Source organism: Brachionichthys hirsutus, unplaced genomic scaffold, assembly GCF_040956055.1.
Source record: "Brachionichthys hirsutus isolate HB-005 unplaced genomic scaffold, CSIRO-AGI_Bhir_v1 contig_319, whole genome shotgun sequence".
NCBI lineage: Eukaryota > Metazoa > Chordata > Actinopteri > Lophiiformes > Brachionichthyidae > Brachionichthys > Brachionichthys hirsutus.
Genome location: NW_027180623.1, coordinates 17,711 through 32,094, shown reverse-complemented (window position 1 = coordinate 32,094; position 14,384 = coordinate 17,711). Strand labels below are relative to the sequence as shown.

The 14,384-nt window shown below is 43.8% G+C and overlaps 2 protein-coding genes across 4 annotated transcripts; one reads left to right on the top strand and one right to left on the bottom strand.

Annotated features, from left to right (window-relative positions):
* Positions 1–7,155: 7,155 nt before the first annotated feature.
* On the bottom strand, positions 7,156–11,450 carry LOC137916207 (endothelial cell-specific molecule 1-like). 2 transcript variants are annotated; one of them, XM_068759288.1, is made up of 4 exons: positions 11,368–11,450; positions 8,018–8,279; positions 7,652–7,795; positions 7,156–7,579 (listed from the first exon to the last, which is right to left on the bottom strand). In XM_068759288.1, exons 1-4 carry the CDS (start codon positions 11,398–11,400, stop codon positions 7,485–7,487), a joined length of 534 nt encoding a protein of 177 aa, XP_068615389.1. In that variant the 5' UTR covers positions 11,401–11,450; the 3' UTR covers positions 7,156–7,484. The 2 variants fall into 2 exon arrangements, with proteins under 2 accessions (XP_068615389.1, XP_068615388.1); XM_068759287.1 differs by lacking the exon at positions 11,368–11,450 and having other exon boundaries at positions 8,018–8,590.
* A 247-nt stretch (positions 11,451–11,697) lies between these two features.
* LOC137916206 (carbonyl reductase [NADPH] 1-like) lies at positions 11,698–13,489 on the top strand. 2 transcript variants are annotated; one of them, XM_068759285.1, is made up of 7 exons: positions 11,698–11,763; positions 12,132–12,246; positions 12,374–12,543; positions 12,628–12,735; positions 12,832–13,040; positions 13,125–13,178; positions 13,269–13,489. In XM_068759285.1, exons 2-7 carry the CDS (start codon positions 12,137–12,139, stop codon positions 13,440–13,442), a joined length of 825 nt encoding a protein of 274 aa, XP_068615386.1. In that variant the 5' UTR covers positions 11,698–11,763; positions 12,132–12,136; the 3' UTR covers positions 13,443–13,489. The 2 variants fall into 2 exon arrangements, with proteins under 2 accessions (XP_068615386.1, XP_068615387.1); XM_068759286.1 differs by lacking the exon at positions 11,698–11,763 and adding an exon at positions 11,788–11,808.
* Positions 13,490–14,384: the final 895 nt, after the last annotated feature.

The window sequence follows — 14,384 nt, the reverse complement described above, 5'->3', positions numbered from 1 at the left end:
TTCATTTTCTTCGAATTATCGCGAGAACGGTACGCTGTAGAGACTTGGAAACCTGGTCTACCCGACATTTTATTTTTATTTATTATTATTATTTTTTTTTCCAACTTTATTAACATAGCTCACAGTGCAAAACTCACAGCATAGATCTCTCCCTTCGACATTACATCAAACATTCACATCTTCCTAAATCACACATATAAGTAAATCCAACAGTGAGGCATATACAAACACTAAACCAGATCCAAATGAAATGTGCAAAAGAAAGGAAAGGATGAGAAGGAAAATAAACACAAAAACAAACACAAGAATACAAATAAAAATAAAATATACAGGAAAATACAACAAAGGTTACAAGCAAGGGGTATGGGAAAGGTTAAATTCTGATATAAATGTGTTCAATCTTTTTGCCTGGGGATTATTTATTTGTTTTAGTATCACCTGTAACAGGGAGAGCTCATTCCTAAGAGCAGGCCATGACGGGGGCGATTTAGCATACCGGCATTTGTGTATATAGTACTTTGTAATAATAACAAGATTGTTCACCAAAAACTCACTATTTTTGTCCTTGAGGATTACTCCTAACAGAATATCTTGAGGGGACCAAGAAGCAATGTCTCTGGAACTGGACGATATTAAGTCATAGAGAGATTTCCACAGCTTTTGGACAATCTCACATTCATAGAACACATGCTCTGTTGTTTCCAGATTTACGTTACAAATATAACAGTTATCTACCACAAATTTAAATCTACTCTTCATGAATTCATTTGATGGATAAATGTTGTTTATGGTCTTAAAATGAACTTCTTTGCATTTCGGGGAGATTGGAAATTTTAAGTAGTTTGTTCGAATAGATACAATTTCAGAGCCGTTATAATCTTTGAGGGTGAGTGAACTTTTTGCCCTACTTGGAAATAATGTATTGATTAAATACTGCCTTAAAAAAGCATTATTACATTTATTGTTCACAAGGTCGAGACCATCTATCATTACTTTGTGTAAATTTGGCGTTGGTAAAATCAAAATATTATTCTTTATATGTTGAATTAAAGCTTGTGGGATATTCTGTGAAACGTTTCTATAGATCTCAATGGAGCAAGATGTTCTATATTTAGCATTAAAATCTGTCAGTTCAAGAATGTCTCCATTTCCATCCAACATATGTAAAACAGACCAAATTTGTTTTGTCATCCAGTCTTCCAAAAACATTGACTTCCCACGACTCAACATCACCCTATTATTCCACAATGGGACATTATGGGGGCTGAAATTATGTTTGAACATCATTTTCCAATTTAACAGAACCTGTTGGTGAAACTTGGACAGTTTTATGGGCAGTTTCGATATTTCAAAATCACACACTAATAGAAACTCAATCCCTCCAACTTTGTTAAACACAAGAGAAGGAATCGAGAACCATATCTCATCCTCATTCTTTAAGAAGGATCGGAGCCAATTGATCTTTAAAATCCCATTCATTATTTCAAAGTCAATTGCTTTTATACCACCATCCTCATAGTTCTTTATCATGTCACTATTTCTGATGTAGTGATGTTTATTTCTCCAAATGAAATTGAGATTTGTACGATTAATTTCTTTGATAATCCTGGTTGGTATGGCTAGGGGGTATGCTGGATAGATTAATCTGGATAATGATTCCACCTTGGTTAACATCGACCCACCAAACAGCGTTAAATCCCTTTGAGCCAATTGTTTAATATTCTTTTGCAATTATCAATAGTACTTTGAATATTCTTTTTTTCACTATCGCCTGCACATTTAGTTATCCAAACTCCAAGATATTTGATCTCATTTTTGACAGGAATGTCATACAGTGAAGAATCTGAACAACCATGGACACACATGAGTTCACACTTATCCAGATTCAGGTGCAGACCAGAGGCTTGGGAGAAAGGTTGGATTGTACTCAAGGCCAGTGGAATCTGTTCCTTGTTTTTAAGAAAGATTGTTGTATCGTCTGCGAGCTGCGTTATAATCAATTTGTGCTTGTTCATGTCTAAACCCTGAATGTTCGAGTTTATGACAGTCATAGCAAGTAGCTCAGTGGCTACAATGAATAGAAGAGGTGAAACGCTGCAGCCCTGCCTTATGCCTCTTTCCACCCTGAATCTGGAACATGTGCCTTCGGAGAGGGAAACACAACTATTAATATCAGTGTGAAACATAGCAATCATATTAAGAAATGCGTTACCAAACCCAAAATGCTTAAATGTGTTTATAATAAAAGCATGCTCGATAGAGTCAAATGCTTTTTGAAAGTCCAGAAACAACATAAAACCATCGTCCTTATGTAGGGGTTATTCCCCGACACACTGTGTAAGAAATAATTAAACGCACACAAAGTGAATCAGGCAGACAAACTTCGATACTTTACCGGTAAGGAGGGACCCTGCTCGCCCAGCGGCTGCGACCAAAAGAACCTCCCCCCCGAAACCTCGCGGTCTCTTTTTATTCACATGGTGAAAGTAGGTTGTCCCAGGTATTTACATAGATCCCTACCCCCTAGAGACAAAGGGATCTCTACTCATGGCCACCTCCATCTTAAAAAACTCTACAATGAAACAATGAAAATACAACTCTACTCTAACACCTTAATCAGATGATTATAATCAATCAGATCCAGAACCAAGCGGATATTATTATGAATTAACCTTCCCCTTAAGAAACCTGATTGAGTTGGGCCAATTATATCAGAAATTCCTGTATTTAATCTTGCTGCCATGACTTTTGTAAAAATTTTGTAGTCTGTGTTTAGGAGGGTAATAGGTCTAAGGTTGCTTAGAAACCTCTTATCTTTACCAGATTTTGGAATTAGTTTAATTACTCCTTGTTTCATTGTTTCCATGAGCTCCTTTTGATTTATACATTCAATTAATGCTTGGAGCAATAAGGACTTGATATCCTCCCAGAAGTGTTTATAGAAATTTGAAGTCAATCCATCTGAACCAGGTGAGCGGTCAGGTTTCATGGTTTTAATAGCGCAATCAAATTCCTGCATAGTTAATTCTTCATCGCAAATTTCTTTGAAGTTAGCATCAATTAACGGAATCAAGTGATTAACGTTGTTAAAGAAGGATGTGACCTTTTGTTCAGAGTATGAAGATTTGTAAAGGTTACTATAAAAGTTAAAGACTTCCTTCGAGATGCGTTTAGGATCTGTGCATTCCTCTCCGTTGATTATTAGACTACTAACTGAGTTGAATTCTTGTCTCCGTTTTTCTAGATTGCAAAAATAGGCTGTGTTCTTTTCTCCCTCTTCTATCCACTTGGCTCTGGACCTCACATAAGCACCCTTGGCTCTATACAAATACATCATATCCATTTTGGATTGCAGCTTATTAATGGTTTCTTTTTCCTCCTCAGTCCAAACCAACTTGCTATAAAGATTCATAAGTTCTTTAACTATAGTTGTTTCTTCTTCTCTCCTTAGTTTGTTTACTTTTTTACCAAATGCAATTGCGGATTTTCTAATGCTAAATTTAAGAAATTCCCATTTGGAAATCGATGCTCCAATGGTGTCATCATTTGTGATATCCAAAATTAGTGTTTTAATAGAGTTACAGAATTCCACATTTTTTAGCAGCTGTGAATTAAATTTCCAATAATCCTTAAATTTATTATTCCGGTGTCTGATCTTTAGTCTCAAATTAATAGTGCAATGATCACTTAAAGGACCATTAGAGATTGTTGTCTCTGTAACATATTGTGAAATAGCATCGGATACCAACCAATAATCAATACGTGATCTTATTTGACCATTAGGTTTATGCCAAGTAAATTGTTTAACGTCTTTGTTCAAAGTCCTCCAGATATCTGTCAATTTGTTATTTTTAGTGAAATTATCCATAATTGGGTTTCTATACTCCCTAGAGAATTTTGATGGCCATCTATCCAGCCACTCGTCAGGGGTTACATTGAAATCACCTCCCACCATTACGTGATCAGTTTGGAATTTTGCATTAAGTTCGCTAATAACCGTCGACATTTGATGCAACAGGCTCTTATTTTTTTGATCATTGTTATACCCATAAATGTTAATCAGAATAACCAGAATATTATCGATATTCAAAACGCAAGCAACCCAATGCCCATCTTTATCTGCCCTGTTCCACACAATCTTCCCAGGACATCTGTTGAGACAAATGGCAGTACCCGCAGAGCGGTTTGTACCGTGACTGAAGAGGATTTTATCTCCCCATTGTTGTGTCCAAAACTTAACATCAGACTCCTCAGAATGAGTTTCCTGTAAAAAGATGCAGTTAGCTTGTTGCCCCTTGCAGAACAGAAATACAGCTTTACGCTTCACTGACTCTTTAAGACCCCTTGTATTAAAAGAAAAAAAAAGAAATATCAGTTTTCAACTGGAACATAGAACACATGAACAGAGATACTAAAGAAGTTTAGGGAGGTGGAGTAGAAAAGACTTAGAAAAGAGGTAGAAGTCCCATTTTCTGAAATGTTCCACTATGTATAAGTTTCCCACTCAGAAATCAGTCCCTTACTGGATCCTCAGCCACGATGCGCTTGCCTTCTATGAACCCAAACGGGCCCCTGAAACCCGCAGCCTTGCCTTCCTTCCTAGCCTGGTCGATTTTGGGCCACAGTGCTTGTCTGGACCTCCAGTCCTCCGGGGTCAGGTCCTCAGCAAAGCGGATCCCTTCTTCCTTGCACACAGGAGAAGCTTTCGTCTGTCTCCAGATGTCATCTCTCGTATTCCTTCTCACAAACGTGATGATAATTTGCCGTTTCTTGTTCTCCGTCGGTCGCCCCACTCTGTGAACAACGTCGACCTCTTGGTCCATCTTTGCCTTCAGGTTTGGAGCAATTCTACCCAGAAGCTCCACCACTTCTGTTCTGACATTCTCCTTTGTTTTCTCCTTTTTTCCTTTGATGCGAAGGCAACATCTCCTTTTGTCTCTTTCTTGAATCAATAAACGACCTTTCATGCCATCATTATCTTTCTTGAGAGATTCCATCTGTTTTTCCATGCGTTTCACCTTCGTTTTACACTCTTCCAGCTCCTCTGAGTTTCGCTGCTTTAATAACAGCAGCTAGCATGGCGCTGTGTTGCATTCGTGTGACAACCTCCTCCATGCGGTCGTCGACACGTTTTCCTGATGGAGTCATCAGCAACACCTGATGACTCCACCTGTCGGGTGGGTGGCGGCCATCGCTCTCTAATATCAGTGAACTCCGTTTGGAAGGGGAACTGTCGGCTTGTCTGCATCAATAAAGCTTTAGATTGTTTCCTTCAACTCCTGCAAAACGGGAACAAAAGTTCTACTTGGATTCATTATTTAGGTCAAGGACTGATTGGTCCACCTCAGAGAAAAAGGACAGACAGCCTCTGCTGCGTGACGACCCGGACCCGGACCCGGACCCGTGGACTCTCAGGATCAGTCTGGAGCAGGATCTTTACTGTGCTAAAAAGATATTTAGGGTTTGAGAGAGACTCAGGAAAAGGTCAAAGGTCAGGATTAAAGCTCCCTGCACGAATCCGATCAGTTTACTTGTGTTTGACAGAACTCGGATGAGTCCGCTGATCCGTCCTGACGTCTGATAATAAAACCGGATACGGGGTCAGAACTCGGCCGGGTCAATAAGGATCACTGAGGTCAAGGCTCCGGACCCCTTTACCGGCTCAGATGGACAGAACCGCTGGGTCCATTCCTCCGGCCGGGCCTCGTCATAAACAACCTGTTGAGGGGGCCGAGCTGTAAATACCAGAACTTCTCGAGTTATTTACTCCTCTGTTCACGCACCTTTGTTTCTGGGGGTGGCAGTGACGCGTTCAGGAGGCAGATAAAGGGCATTTCTCACCAACACCTTCCTGTTATTTTCAAGGCTCCTTTGTTTGGTTACAAGGTCTCGGCCCGTCGGGTCTCTGGGGAACATAAGGAACGTTTCAGCCCAGGCACTTTGGAACATGCTCCCTATCCCGGTGTGTGTGTGTGTGTGTCACCTTGCTCTTGGAATGACTTCATTAATTTCTCTGAGACAATTTTATCATTGAAATCTGAATTAATCCCAAAATGTGAACGTTAATGATATTACTGGGAATAAATAAATATGGGTCATATTTAGGTTTAGAGTCTAAACTCTTGATGCTTTTCGGGGTTAATAAAGCAGCAGGATGTGTCACTTCTGTCACTTTTGGAGTGTCCCTTAAAAAGCACCCACAAAGTGCGGTTACATTCCCGTCCGGGGCAGACACAACAACAACAGGAAGAGGGGCCGTTTGCACAGGTGTCAGGAAGCACAGGAAATAAACAAGCTGGATACTGGAAAACATTTTCTCTCGCAGCCCGAGCCAGACCTGAGGCTCGTTAGTCGTTTTGGACAACATGTTTGATGAAATTCTGATTTCCATCAAAAGAAAATCCTCGTCCTGACATGACGGATCAATTCTGTCTGATCAGGGGTTTCAATATAAACCACGACATCTGTGTAGATCGATCGTTCATTTCAATACTGTGCAAAATGTATTTACTGCCTTCATCCCAGATTACAGGATTACATTTACATTCCGAATGGCATGACTGATAATCATTTCCGGCTTTAACTAATATTTGGTGAATCCTGAATTCTTTATGAAGGCCGTAGTTTTTATTCGTTCCCTCGCTCGAGCATCAGATACCGCTCACTAGGAATATTTTCCTCTTGGAGTGAAACTCATATTTTATGACACGATCTCTTCCACTTCAATAATTCATGCCTTTTTCTCCACGTTTTTAATCTTCACGTTTCTGAGATGAATGTCCGACCTTCCAGAAATAAATCTGTCTGATGGCATCTTGAGAAGATTCACGTCTCTTTCTAGAACTTGCCTCCAGCTGTCTCTGCTGCTCTTCCTCAAACCGCCAGCCTTCTGTCTGATTTTGCTTTGGCCCTGACCTTCATCACTCACGTCAATCATCTGGGTCATGAATTCATTATGTTATGGTGTGTCAGTGCAGCATAAGGTCCATGGAGAAACTGATTTAAATGTTTGCAAGGTGGATAGTATTCACCTCAAATACTAAAATACAAACACCCAACCCCAGCAGCATGACAACTCTAAGGACTCGTATTCATGGACATCATCTACATCACTTCACTCTTCATCAGGGCTTATATTTATGAGTAGATCAGGAAATGAATCAGAGACAGGTCAGAGATAACTGTGTTAATCTGAAGAGCATTTGTTACAGTGGCTGGTGTTATGTACAGGATATTATTTCATATATAAAGTAAAAATAAAATGATAGAAAGACAACAAATCACTGTGAAATATCCGAGAGACAAGGTTCTTTGTTGTGACTGAAGCTCATCAGAAATACTGAACTAGAAGCAGATAAAACGAGGACAGGACAAATGAAACGTCCGAATGCTGTAAAAAAAGTGTTCCATCATTTAACATAATAAAATAGATCTTTCAGTTCACTTATAAATTAATGCTATACATGCAGGCCGGTCTCGGCTGGTCAGCGGGGCTGGAGCCGCTTCGGGGCCAGGGGCCCGTCTGTGTCCTGGTCCGAGCTCTGGATGGCGCCGACCTCTCCGGAACCCCCCTCCCCGGCTGGAAACACAGGTCAGACAGGTCATCAGGGAGCACTAATAATGAAATCTGCTGATTGATGACACTTTTTACCTGCTTGTGGCTCGTTCTTCAGTTTGCTGGCGATTTTGGCAAAGAACCTGAGAGTGAGACAGGCGCCCGTCTCTCTGTCACAGATCCCACCTTTGCAGTTGCACGTCTTGCGGCATTCAATCCCATAGGTTCCATACAGGCAGTCTGTGCATGAGGACAACATTTAGGGGACGGTTAGTGGAACCGACTGGAGGACGGTCTCTCAGTCCAGTCAGCATCACCAGAATCTGGGCCGTGGAAATGCAACGGTCCAGAAACCTGACAGACATGAAGAAGGTCCAGCTCTCCTACCTGGATTCAGCGCATGCATGCATGCTTTGGTGCAGCACCCCGGCCCCCCGGCACCTCTTACGTCATGAACGTTACCTTTGCAAATCCCGTATTCGTCTCCGTAGTCGTCCTCATCCTTGTAGAACTCGCAGAATAATCCCGGTCCGCACTTCACCCCGTGCATGCCCGACACCGTGCGGTAGCAGTGCTCCCCCCTGCCGGCTGCGCAGACCCGGCAGCACCCGCAGTCGTCCAGGACCGTCCAGGTGCAGCCGTGCGTCCCGCCGCAGCGCTCCGCCGTGCACCTGTCGGGGCAGTTCACCGCGTACTTGACGCTGACGCCCCACGCCTCCGCATCCTGCAGCGGGACGGAGGACAGCACGGAGAGGAGGAGGGGGAGGAGGAGGAGAGGCATGGTGAGGCTGCTCCTCTCTGGGTGGACTGACTGACCTCTGCTCCAGCAGGTTGTTGGGTTATCAGCGACCAACAACCTTGTTTTGCACATGACTGGCCCTCGTCCATTTCCTATTCCGGTGTTGTTGTTCTTGCTCAATCAGACCCTTTTTAGAGATCCGGCTGGGAAGTGGGATTTACTCTTTTTTCTCTTTACTCGCAGCTCGTCCAGCCCGATGCTTGCGACCTGCCATGACCCCACCAGGACCTGTGATACCCGACACCCGACACCTGACAGAAACACACGTCATGGTGCCTAAAAGAAATGAATCCCGGCCCGTTAACATTATAAATAACATTTATTCCCTTCCTCCTCTAGAATGGCAGCACTTGGAAATGTTGACTTTTTAAACTGCTTTACATTATTAACCATCTGCGAGCAATGCAAACAGCATACCGTATTGGCCCGAATATAACACGACCCCGGATATAACACGACCCCCTCTTTTTCAAGACTCAAGTTTGAGAAAAGACTTTTTGAAGACCAAATTCAATTTTTAAAATAATTACAGTACATCTGAAACAAATGATTATAACAATATATTCGAGAGAAAAAGCATGTTATTTTGCCTCATTCAAATCATGCAAAAACTGTCTCATCTTAATATCTGAACATTTAAATATGTGAACTAAAGTGCAATCACATTTGTAAATGAATGGCTTCTGGTTTTTAAAATGTAAATAAACCAATATCCTGTGATAAAACAACAAAATTGCCGGCCAGACGTGCTGAATCACTGAAGCTGCTTATATATGCGAGCGATAGGAGGAAACGGAGTTTTGTTTAACAGTGCAAGTAAAATAAAGCAGCTTCAGTGATTCAGCACGTCTGGCCGGCGTCCATCTTGTGTTGCTGCGCTTCAGCCTTCGTCCCCAGCGTGGTCTGGAAGTTAACCCCGGAGGCGCTGGAGAACAACGATCCCCCCCAGTTAGACTTCACTTTGATGGTTCATGCAGTTATTGCAATTTTGTTGTTTTATCACAGTAGATTAGTCTTTGCGTGTACATATTCACAGGAGAAAAGTACAGCACACCGCCGTGTGTCTTTCGTCAGGAAAACGTACCCAGACCGTTTATTACTGCGCATGCTCTCAATAACTCAGGTACACGCAGCATGACATCACTACATAAGCATATTTAATAGCATGAGTTAATCAGCCTAACATTTTCTTTACACCCTCTGAATGCCTGCATTTCTGTGTTTTTGTAAATTAGTGTGCAGTTCACTGTTTATTTGAAATGTGGTGGCTAATATAATCCAATATACATTTAATTTGATGATGATGATGAATATATTTATTAGATAGAATGTTGGAGTACAAGTACAGTCAAACAGTAGTATGTATTACAGTACAAGTACAGTCAAACATCCTGTCTAAGAGGAGCATTTCTAAAAAGCCCTTGCGGTCTTGTTTCCGTTGAAAGTCCTCCGTACATAAATCATCGACATTTAACAATACCAATAAAATAAAAATAAAACCAATATTAAATTACTCAATATTGACGAAATCCTTCCTGTGACTGTGGGCGTAATTGATTGTCTTTATGCTTTAACTGTGCTTGTGTAGCTTCTTCTGGTGTGTGAAAAGTGTCTGTTCTGTTTACAGCTAACAGGAAAGTCAAAGCTAACGTTACCTGACCAGAGAAGATGATGTTAACAGGAAGCAGCGTTCCCTCTAGCCACATAAGCTAATGCTAACAGTATAAAGTACTGTCTTACCGTAATTTATGTAAGTTATTTATTGTCATTTTGCATCAGTGGTGTAATTTATTTTAGATTAATTGTTAGTTTGCACTGGCGGTGTAAAAACATTTTATTTTTGTTTTTCTAATGTTACGTTGCATCAATTGCGTAATTTAATATTGGATTTATTTTTATTTGTATTGTTAATTGTGGATGATTTATGTACGAAGGACTTTCAACGGAAACAAGCCCGCAAGGGCTTTTTTGAAATGCTCCTCTTAGACCGGATGTTTGACGTTATTTGTACTGTAATACATGCTACTGTGTGACTGTACTTGTACTGTAATACATGCTACTGTGTGACTGTACTTGTACTGTAATGCATCCTACTGTTTGACTGTACTTGTACTGTAATACATGCTACTGTGTGACTGTACTTGTACTCTAACATTCTATCTAATAAATATATTCATCATTATCATCACCGTAAGCAGAGTGGTATTTAGCCATTTATGCTAGCCGTAAGCAGAGTGGTATTTAGCCATTTATGCTAGCCGTAAGCAGAGTGGTATTTAGCCATTGATGCTAGCCGTAAGCAGAGTGGTATTTAGCCATTTATGCTAGCCGGAAGCAGAGTGGTATTTAGCCATTGATGCTAGCCGTAAGCAGAGTGGTATTTAGCCATTTATGCTAGCCGGAAGCAGAGTGGTATTTGGCCATTTATGCTTGCCGGAAGCAGAGTGGCATTTAGCCATTTATGCTAAACGTAAGCAGAGTGGTATTTAGCCATTTATGCTAGCCGGAAGCAGAGTGGTATTTAGCCATTTATGCTAACCGTAAACAGAGTGGTATTTAGCCATTTATGCTAACCGTAAGCAGAGTGGTATTTAGCCATTGATGCTAACCGTAAGCAGAGTGGTATTTAGCCATTGATGCTAGCCGTAAGCAGAGTGGTATTTAGCCATTTATGCTAGCCGGAAGCAGAGTGGTATTTGGCCATTGATGCTAGCCGTAAGCAGAGTGGTATTTAGCCATTTATGCTAGCCGGAAGCAGAGTGGTATTTGGCCATTTACGCTTGCCGGAAGCAGAGTGGCATTTAGCCATTTATGCTAAACGTAAGCAGAGTGGTATTTAGCCATTTATGCTAGCCGGAAGCAGAGTGGTATTTAGCCACTTATGCTAACCGTAAACAGAGTGGTATTTAGCCATTTATGCTAACCGTAAGCAGAGTGGTATTTAGCCATTTATGCTAACCGTAAGCAGAGTGGTATTTAGCCACGCACGCTAATCCAAGTAAAATTGGCTCACCTCAGACCAGACTGAACTTTTCCTCAGACACATTCATCAAACGGCAACACGCCCTGCTAACGGAACCTTCCTCAGGTCGTCGGTATGTGGGACTACGAGTCCCACAATGCTTTGCACCTACATGTCGGACAGAACTTCCGGGCACCTCATTAAACACGTTAACGAGCGTCCACCTTGTCCCGCATAAACTTTAACTTAATTAAAGCTTAAAGTCACTCAAAGTGTAAAAAGACAAAAGGATCATTCGATCCACCGCAACGTCACATCCAACAGCTGCGCGATCCTTCCGTCACGTGATCAACGTGAGCCCGCAGGTGGACGTCTGACTCAGTGACGCAACGACCGGTTTATGTCTGTGGTCTTCCGTCAGTTGGTCCTGCTCGAGTCCGGTTCCAGGTAAGAGTCGTTCCATTCCGGTCCCGGAAGGACGGAGAGAAGCAGGTCCGTGTAAACCGGGTTCGACTGGAGGCTCGAGACGTGAATGACGTCGTCATTTTGCATGCTTAAATTTACCATTTAAAGCCGTTTTCAATCGATCGGAGACAAAGTTCGTGATTTTAATGATTTAAATCATGTTTTTATCTTCGGGCGTAAATCAGCTTCTCGATACTGTGACGTCAGATCAGAAGGTCTCGTCCTGAACTCGTTACCATGACTCAGCACGTTTTCTCCCTACTGCAGCTGAGCTCAGGCGATCAGGCGATCAGGTCACGAGGCTAATCGTTGACCTCCGTCCAGGTGACTTCGCTCGTTTCTCCCAACAGACATCATGAGCAAGGTTGCCGTGGTAACAGGCAGTAACAAGGGCATCGGCCTGGCCGTCGTCGGAGCGCTCTGCCAGCAGTTTGAAGGAGACGTTTTCCTCACGGCCAGAGACCAGTAGGTCGCTCACCTGGGGACACCTGGGGACACCGGGACACAGTCTGTCCCTGCAGCTGCATCGGTTCAGGTTGTCCATACGTGTCCCCCCGTTACAACTAAGGAGTGAATGCTAACCTGTTTACAGGGGGCGTGGCCAGGAGGCCGTGACGTCTCTGGCCTCGCAAGGATTGGACGCCAAGTTTCACCAGCTGGACATCGATGACCCGAGCAGCGTCACTGCAGCTGCTGCTTTCTTCAAGGAGACGTATGGAGGAGTGGACGTCCTGATCAATAACGCTGGGATAGCCTTCAAAGGTGTGATTACGTCATCTATCCGTCGGCTGCTGTGACGGCTCCTCGCCGCCCAAACATGTAAAGCTGCTGACTCCTCCCCTCCAGGGGCGGACACCACTCCGTTCAGCGTTCAGGCCCAGGTGACCCTCAAGACCAACTTCTTCTCCACCAGGAACATGCTGACCCACTTCCTGCCGCTCATCCGACGTGGAGGTGAGGACACGCACCTGGGCCGGAGGCTCCGCCCGTCTCCCTCTGGATTTAACGCGCTGATTCGGCGGCGTCTCGGCGTCCTCCTGTGTATTTCAGGTCGTGTGGTGAACGTCTCCAGCTTTGTTGGGTCCAGGACTCTGAACCAGTGCAGCCCCGCCCTCCAGCAGCGTTTCCGTAGCGATGACATCACAGAGGAGGAGCTGGGGGGACTGATGCAGCAGTTTGTTGATCAGACCCAGAAGGGCGAGCACAAGCGGGGCGGCTGGCCTGAGACGGCGTACGGCGTCTCAAAGACTGGACTAACGGTGAGACCGTTTGATTGGTCGATTTAAAGAGGAACAACATGTTTCCTTTCCCAGAGACATTGATCGTCCATCTGTGTGTTTCAGACGCTGTCCATGATCCTGGCTCGCCGTCTGTCCGAGGAGAGACCGACTGACGGGGTAATCAATCTGATATTGTCCTCGCCGTTTTCATTTCCCAGCGTCTGTAGCTCCTCCCTGCTGCGTTTTCATTGGTCGATGTCCTCCCAGATCCTGCTGAACGCCTGTTGTCCCGGTTGGGTCCGCACCGACATGGCTGGCCCGAAGGCGCCCAAGTCGCCTGACGAGGGCGCCGTTACCCCCGTGTACCTGGCGATGCTCCCGCCCGGCGCCACAGAACCCCACGGAAAGTTTGTCTCTGACAAACGGGTTCAGGAGTGGTGAAGGGGTCAGACATGAAAGAAAACATTTGTAGCAATAAAAGAGCTCTTTAATACTTTGTGGGAATATTTATTGATGAGTCCTCATCACAGTGTGATGATCCAGATGTCGGACCAGCGATGGGGACATGAAGAGCGTCTCTGGTATTCTGGGACAACCACCATCTGTCCAGAGGAAGGAAACTATCTGGGCACTTGTAATTTAATTTAAACACTACATGGTTTCATTCATTGTCCAAGCTGGAGCCTCTTAGCAGTCAGTGGGCGAGTGGCAGGCTACACCCTGGACAAGCCGCCAGTTCATCGCAGGGCCACACAAAGACAGACAATCAGCCACACACACAGTCACACCTACGGCTACGGGCAATTTGTTTTTGGTGGTGGGAGGGAGCCGGAGAACCCGGAGAGAACCCACGCAGACACGTGCAACATGCAAACACCTCATAGAAAGGCCACAAGTTGGGGTCAAACCCGCGACCTCCTTGCTGTGAGGCAACAGCGCTGCCGGTTTGCTTCAGGTCTGGTCAAATGTCAGGAGTGACGCGTTCACACAAAACCTCAAAGTGGGCACTGCACAAGAAATAGATTCCACGACTGGAAACTTCTGAAAAGATAAAAACATGCAAGATTTCTGGCCAGAATGTCTGCTTCTGTCTCCGGACGCTTGCTGGAGCCCTCGTTCAGCCCCTCTTTGACTATGCTAGCACCTCCTGGTACTCAAACATCAAAGTGTCCCTGAAAACCAGGCTCCAAACCTCCCAAAACAAACTGATTGGGCTACTCCTCAATCTGGGGCCCATGACCCACCTTCTTCCTGGACATTTTGCTAGCCTAAAATGGCTCAGGGTAGAAGACAGGGTTAAACAACTCAAAATGGGATTGGCATTTAAAATAGTCAATGCAGCTCTGCCCTCAGTCCCCTCAATCCCTGCATACCTGAATAAAC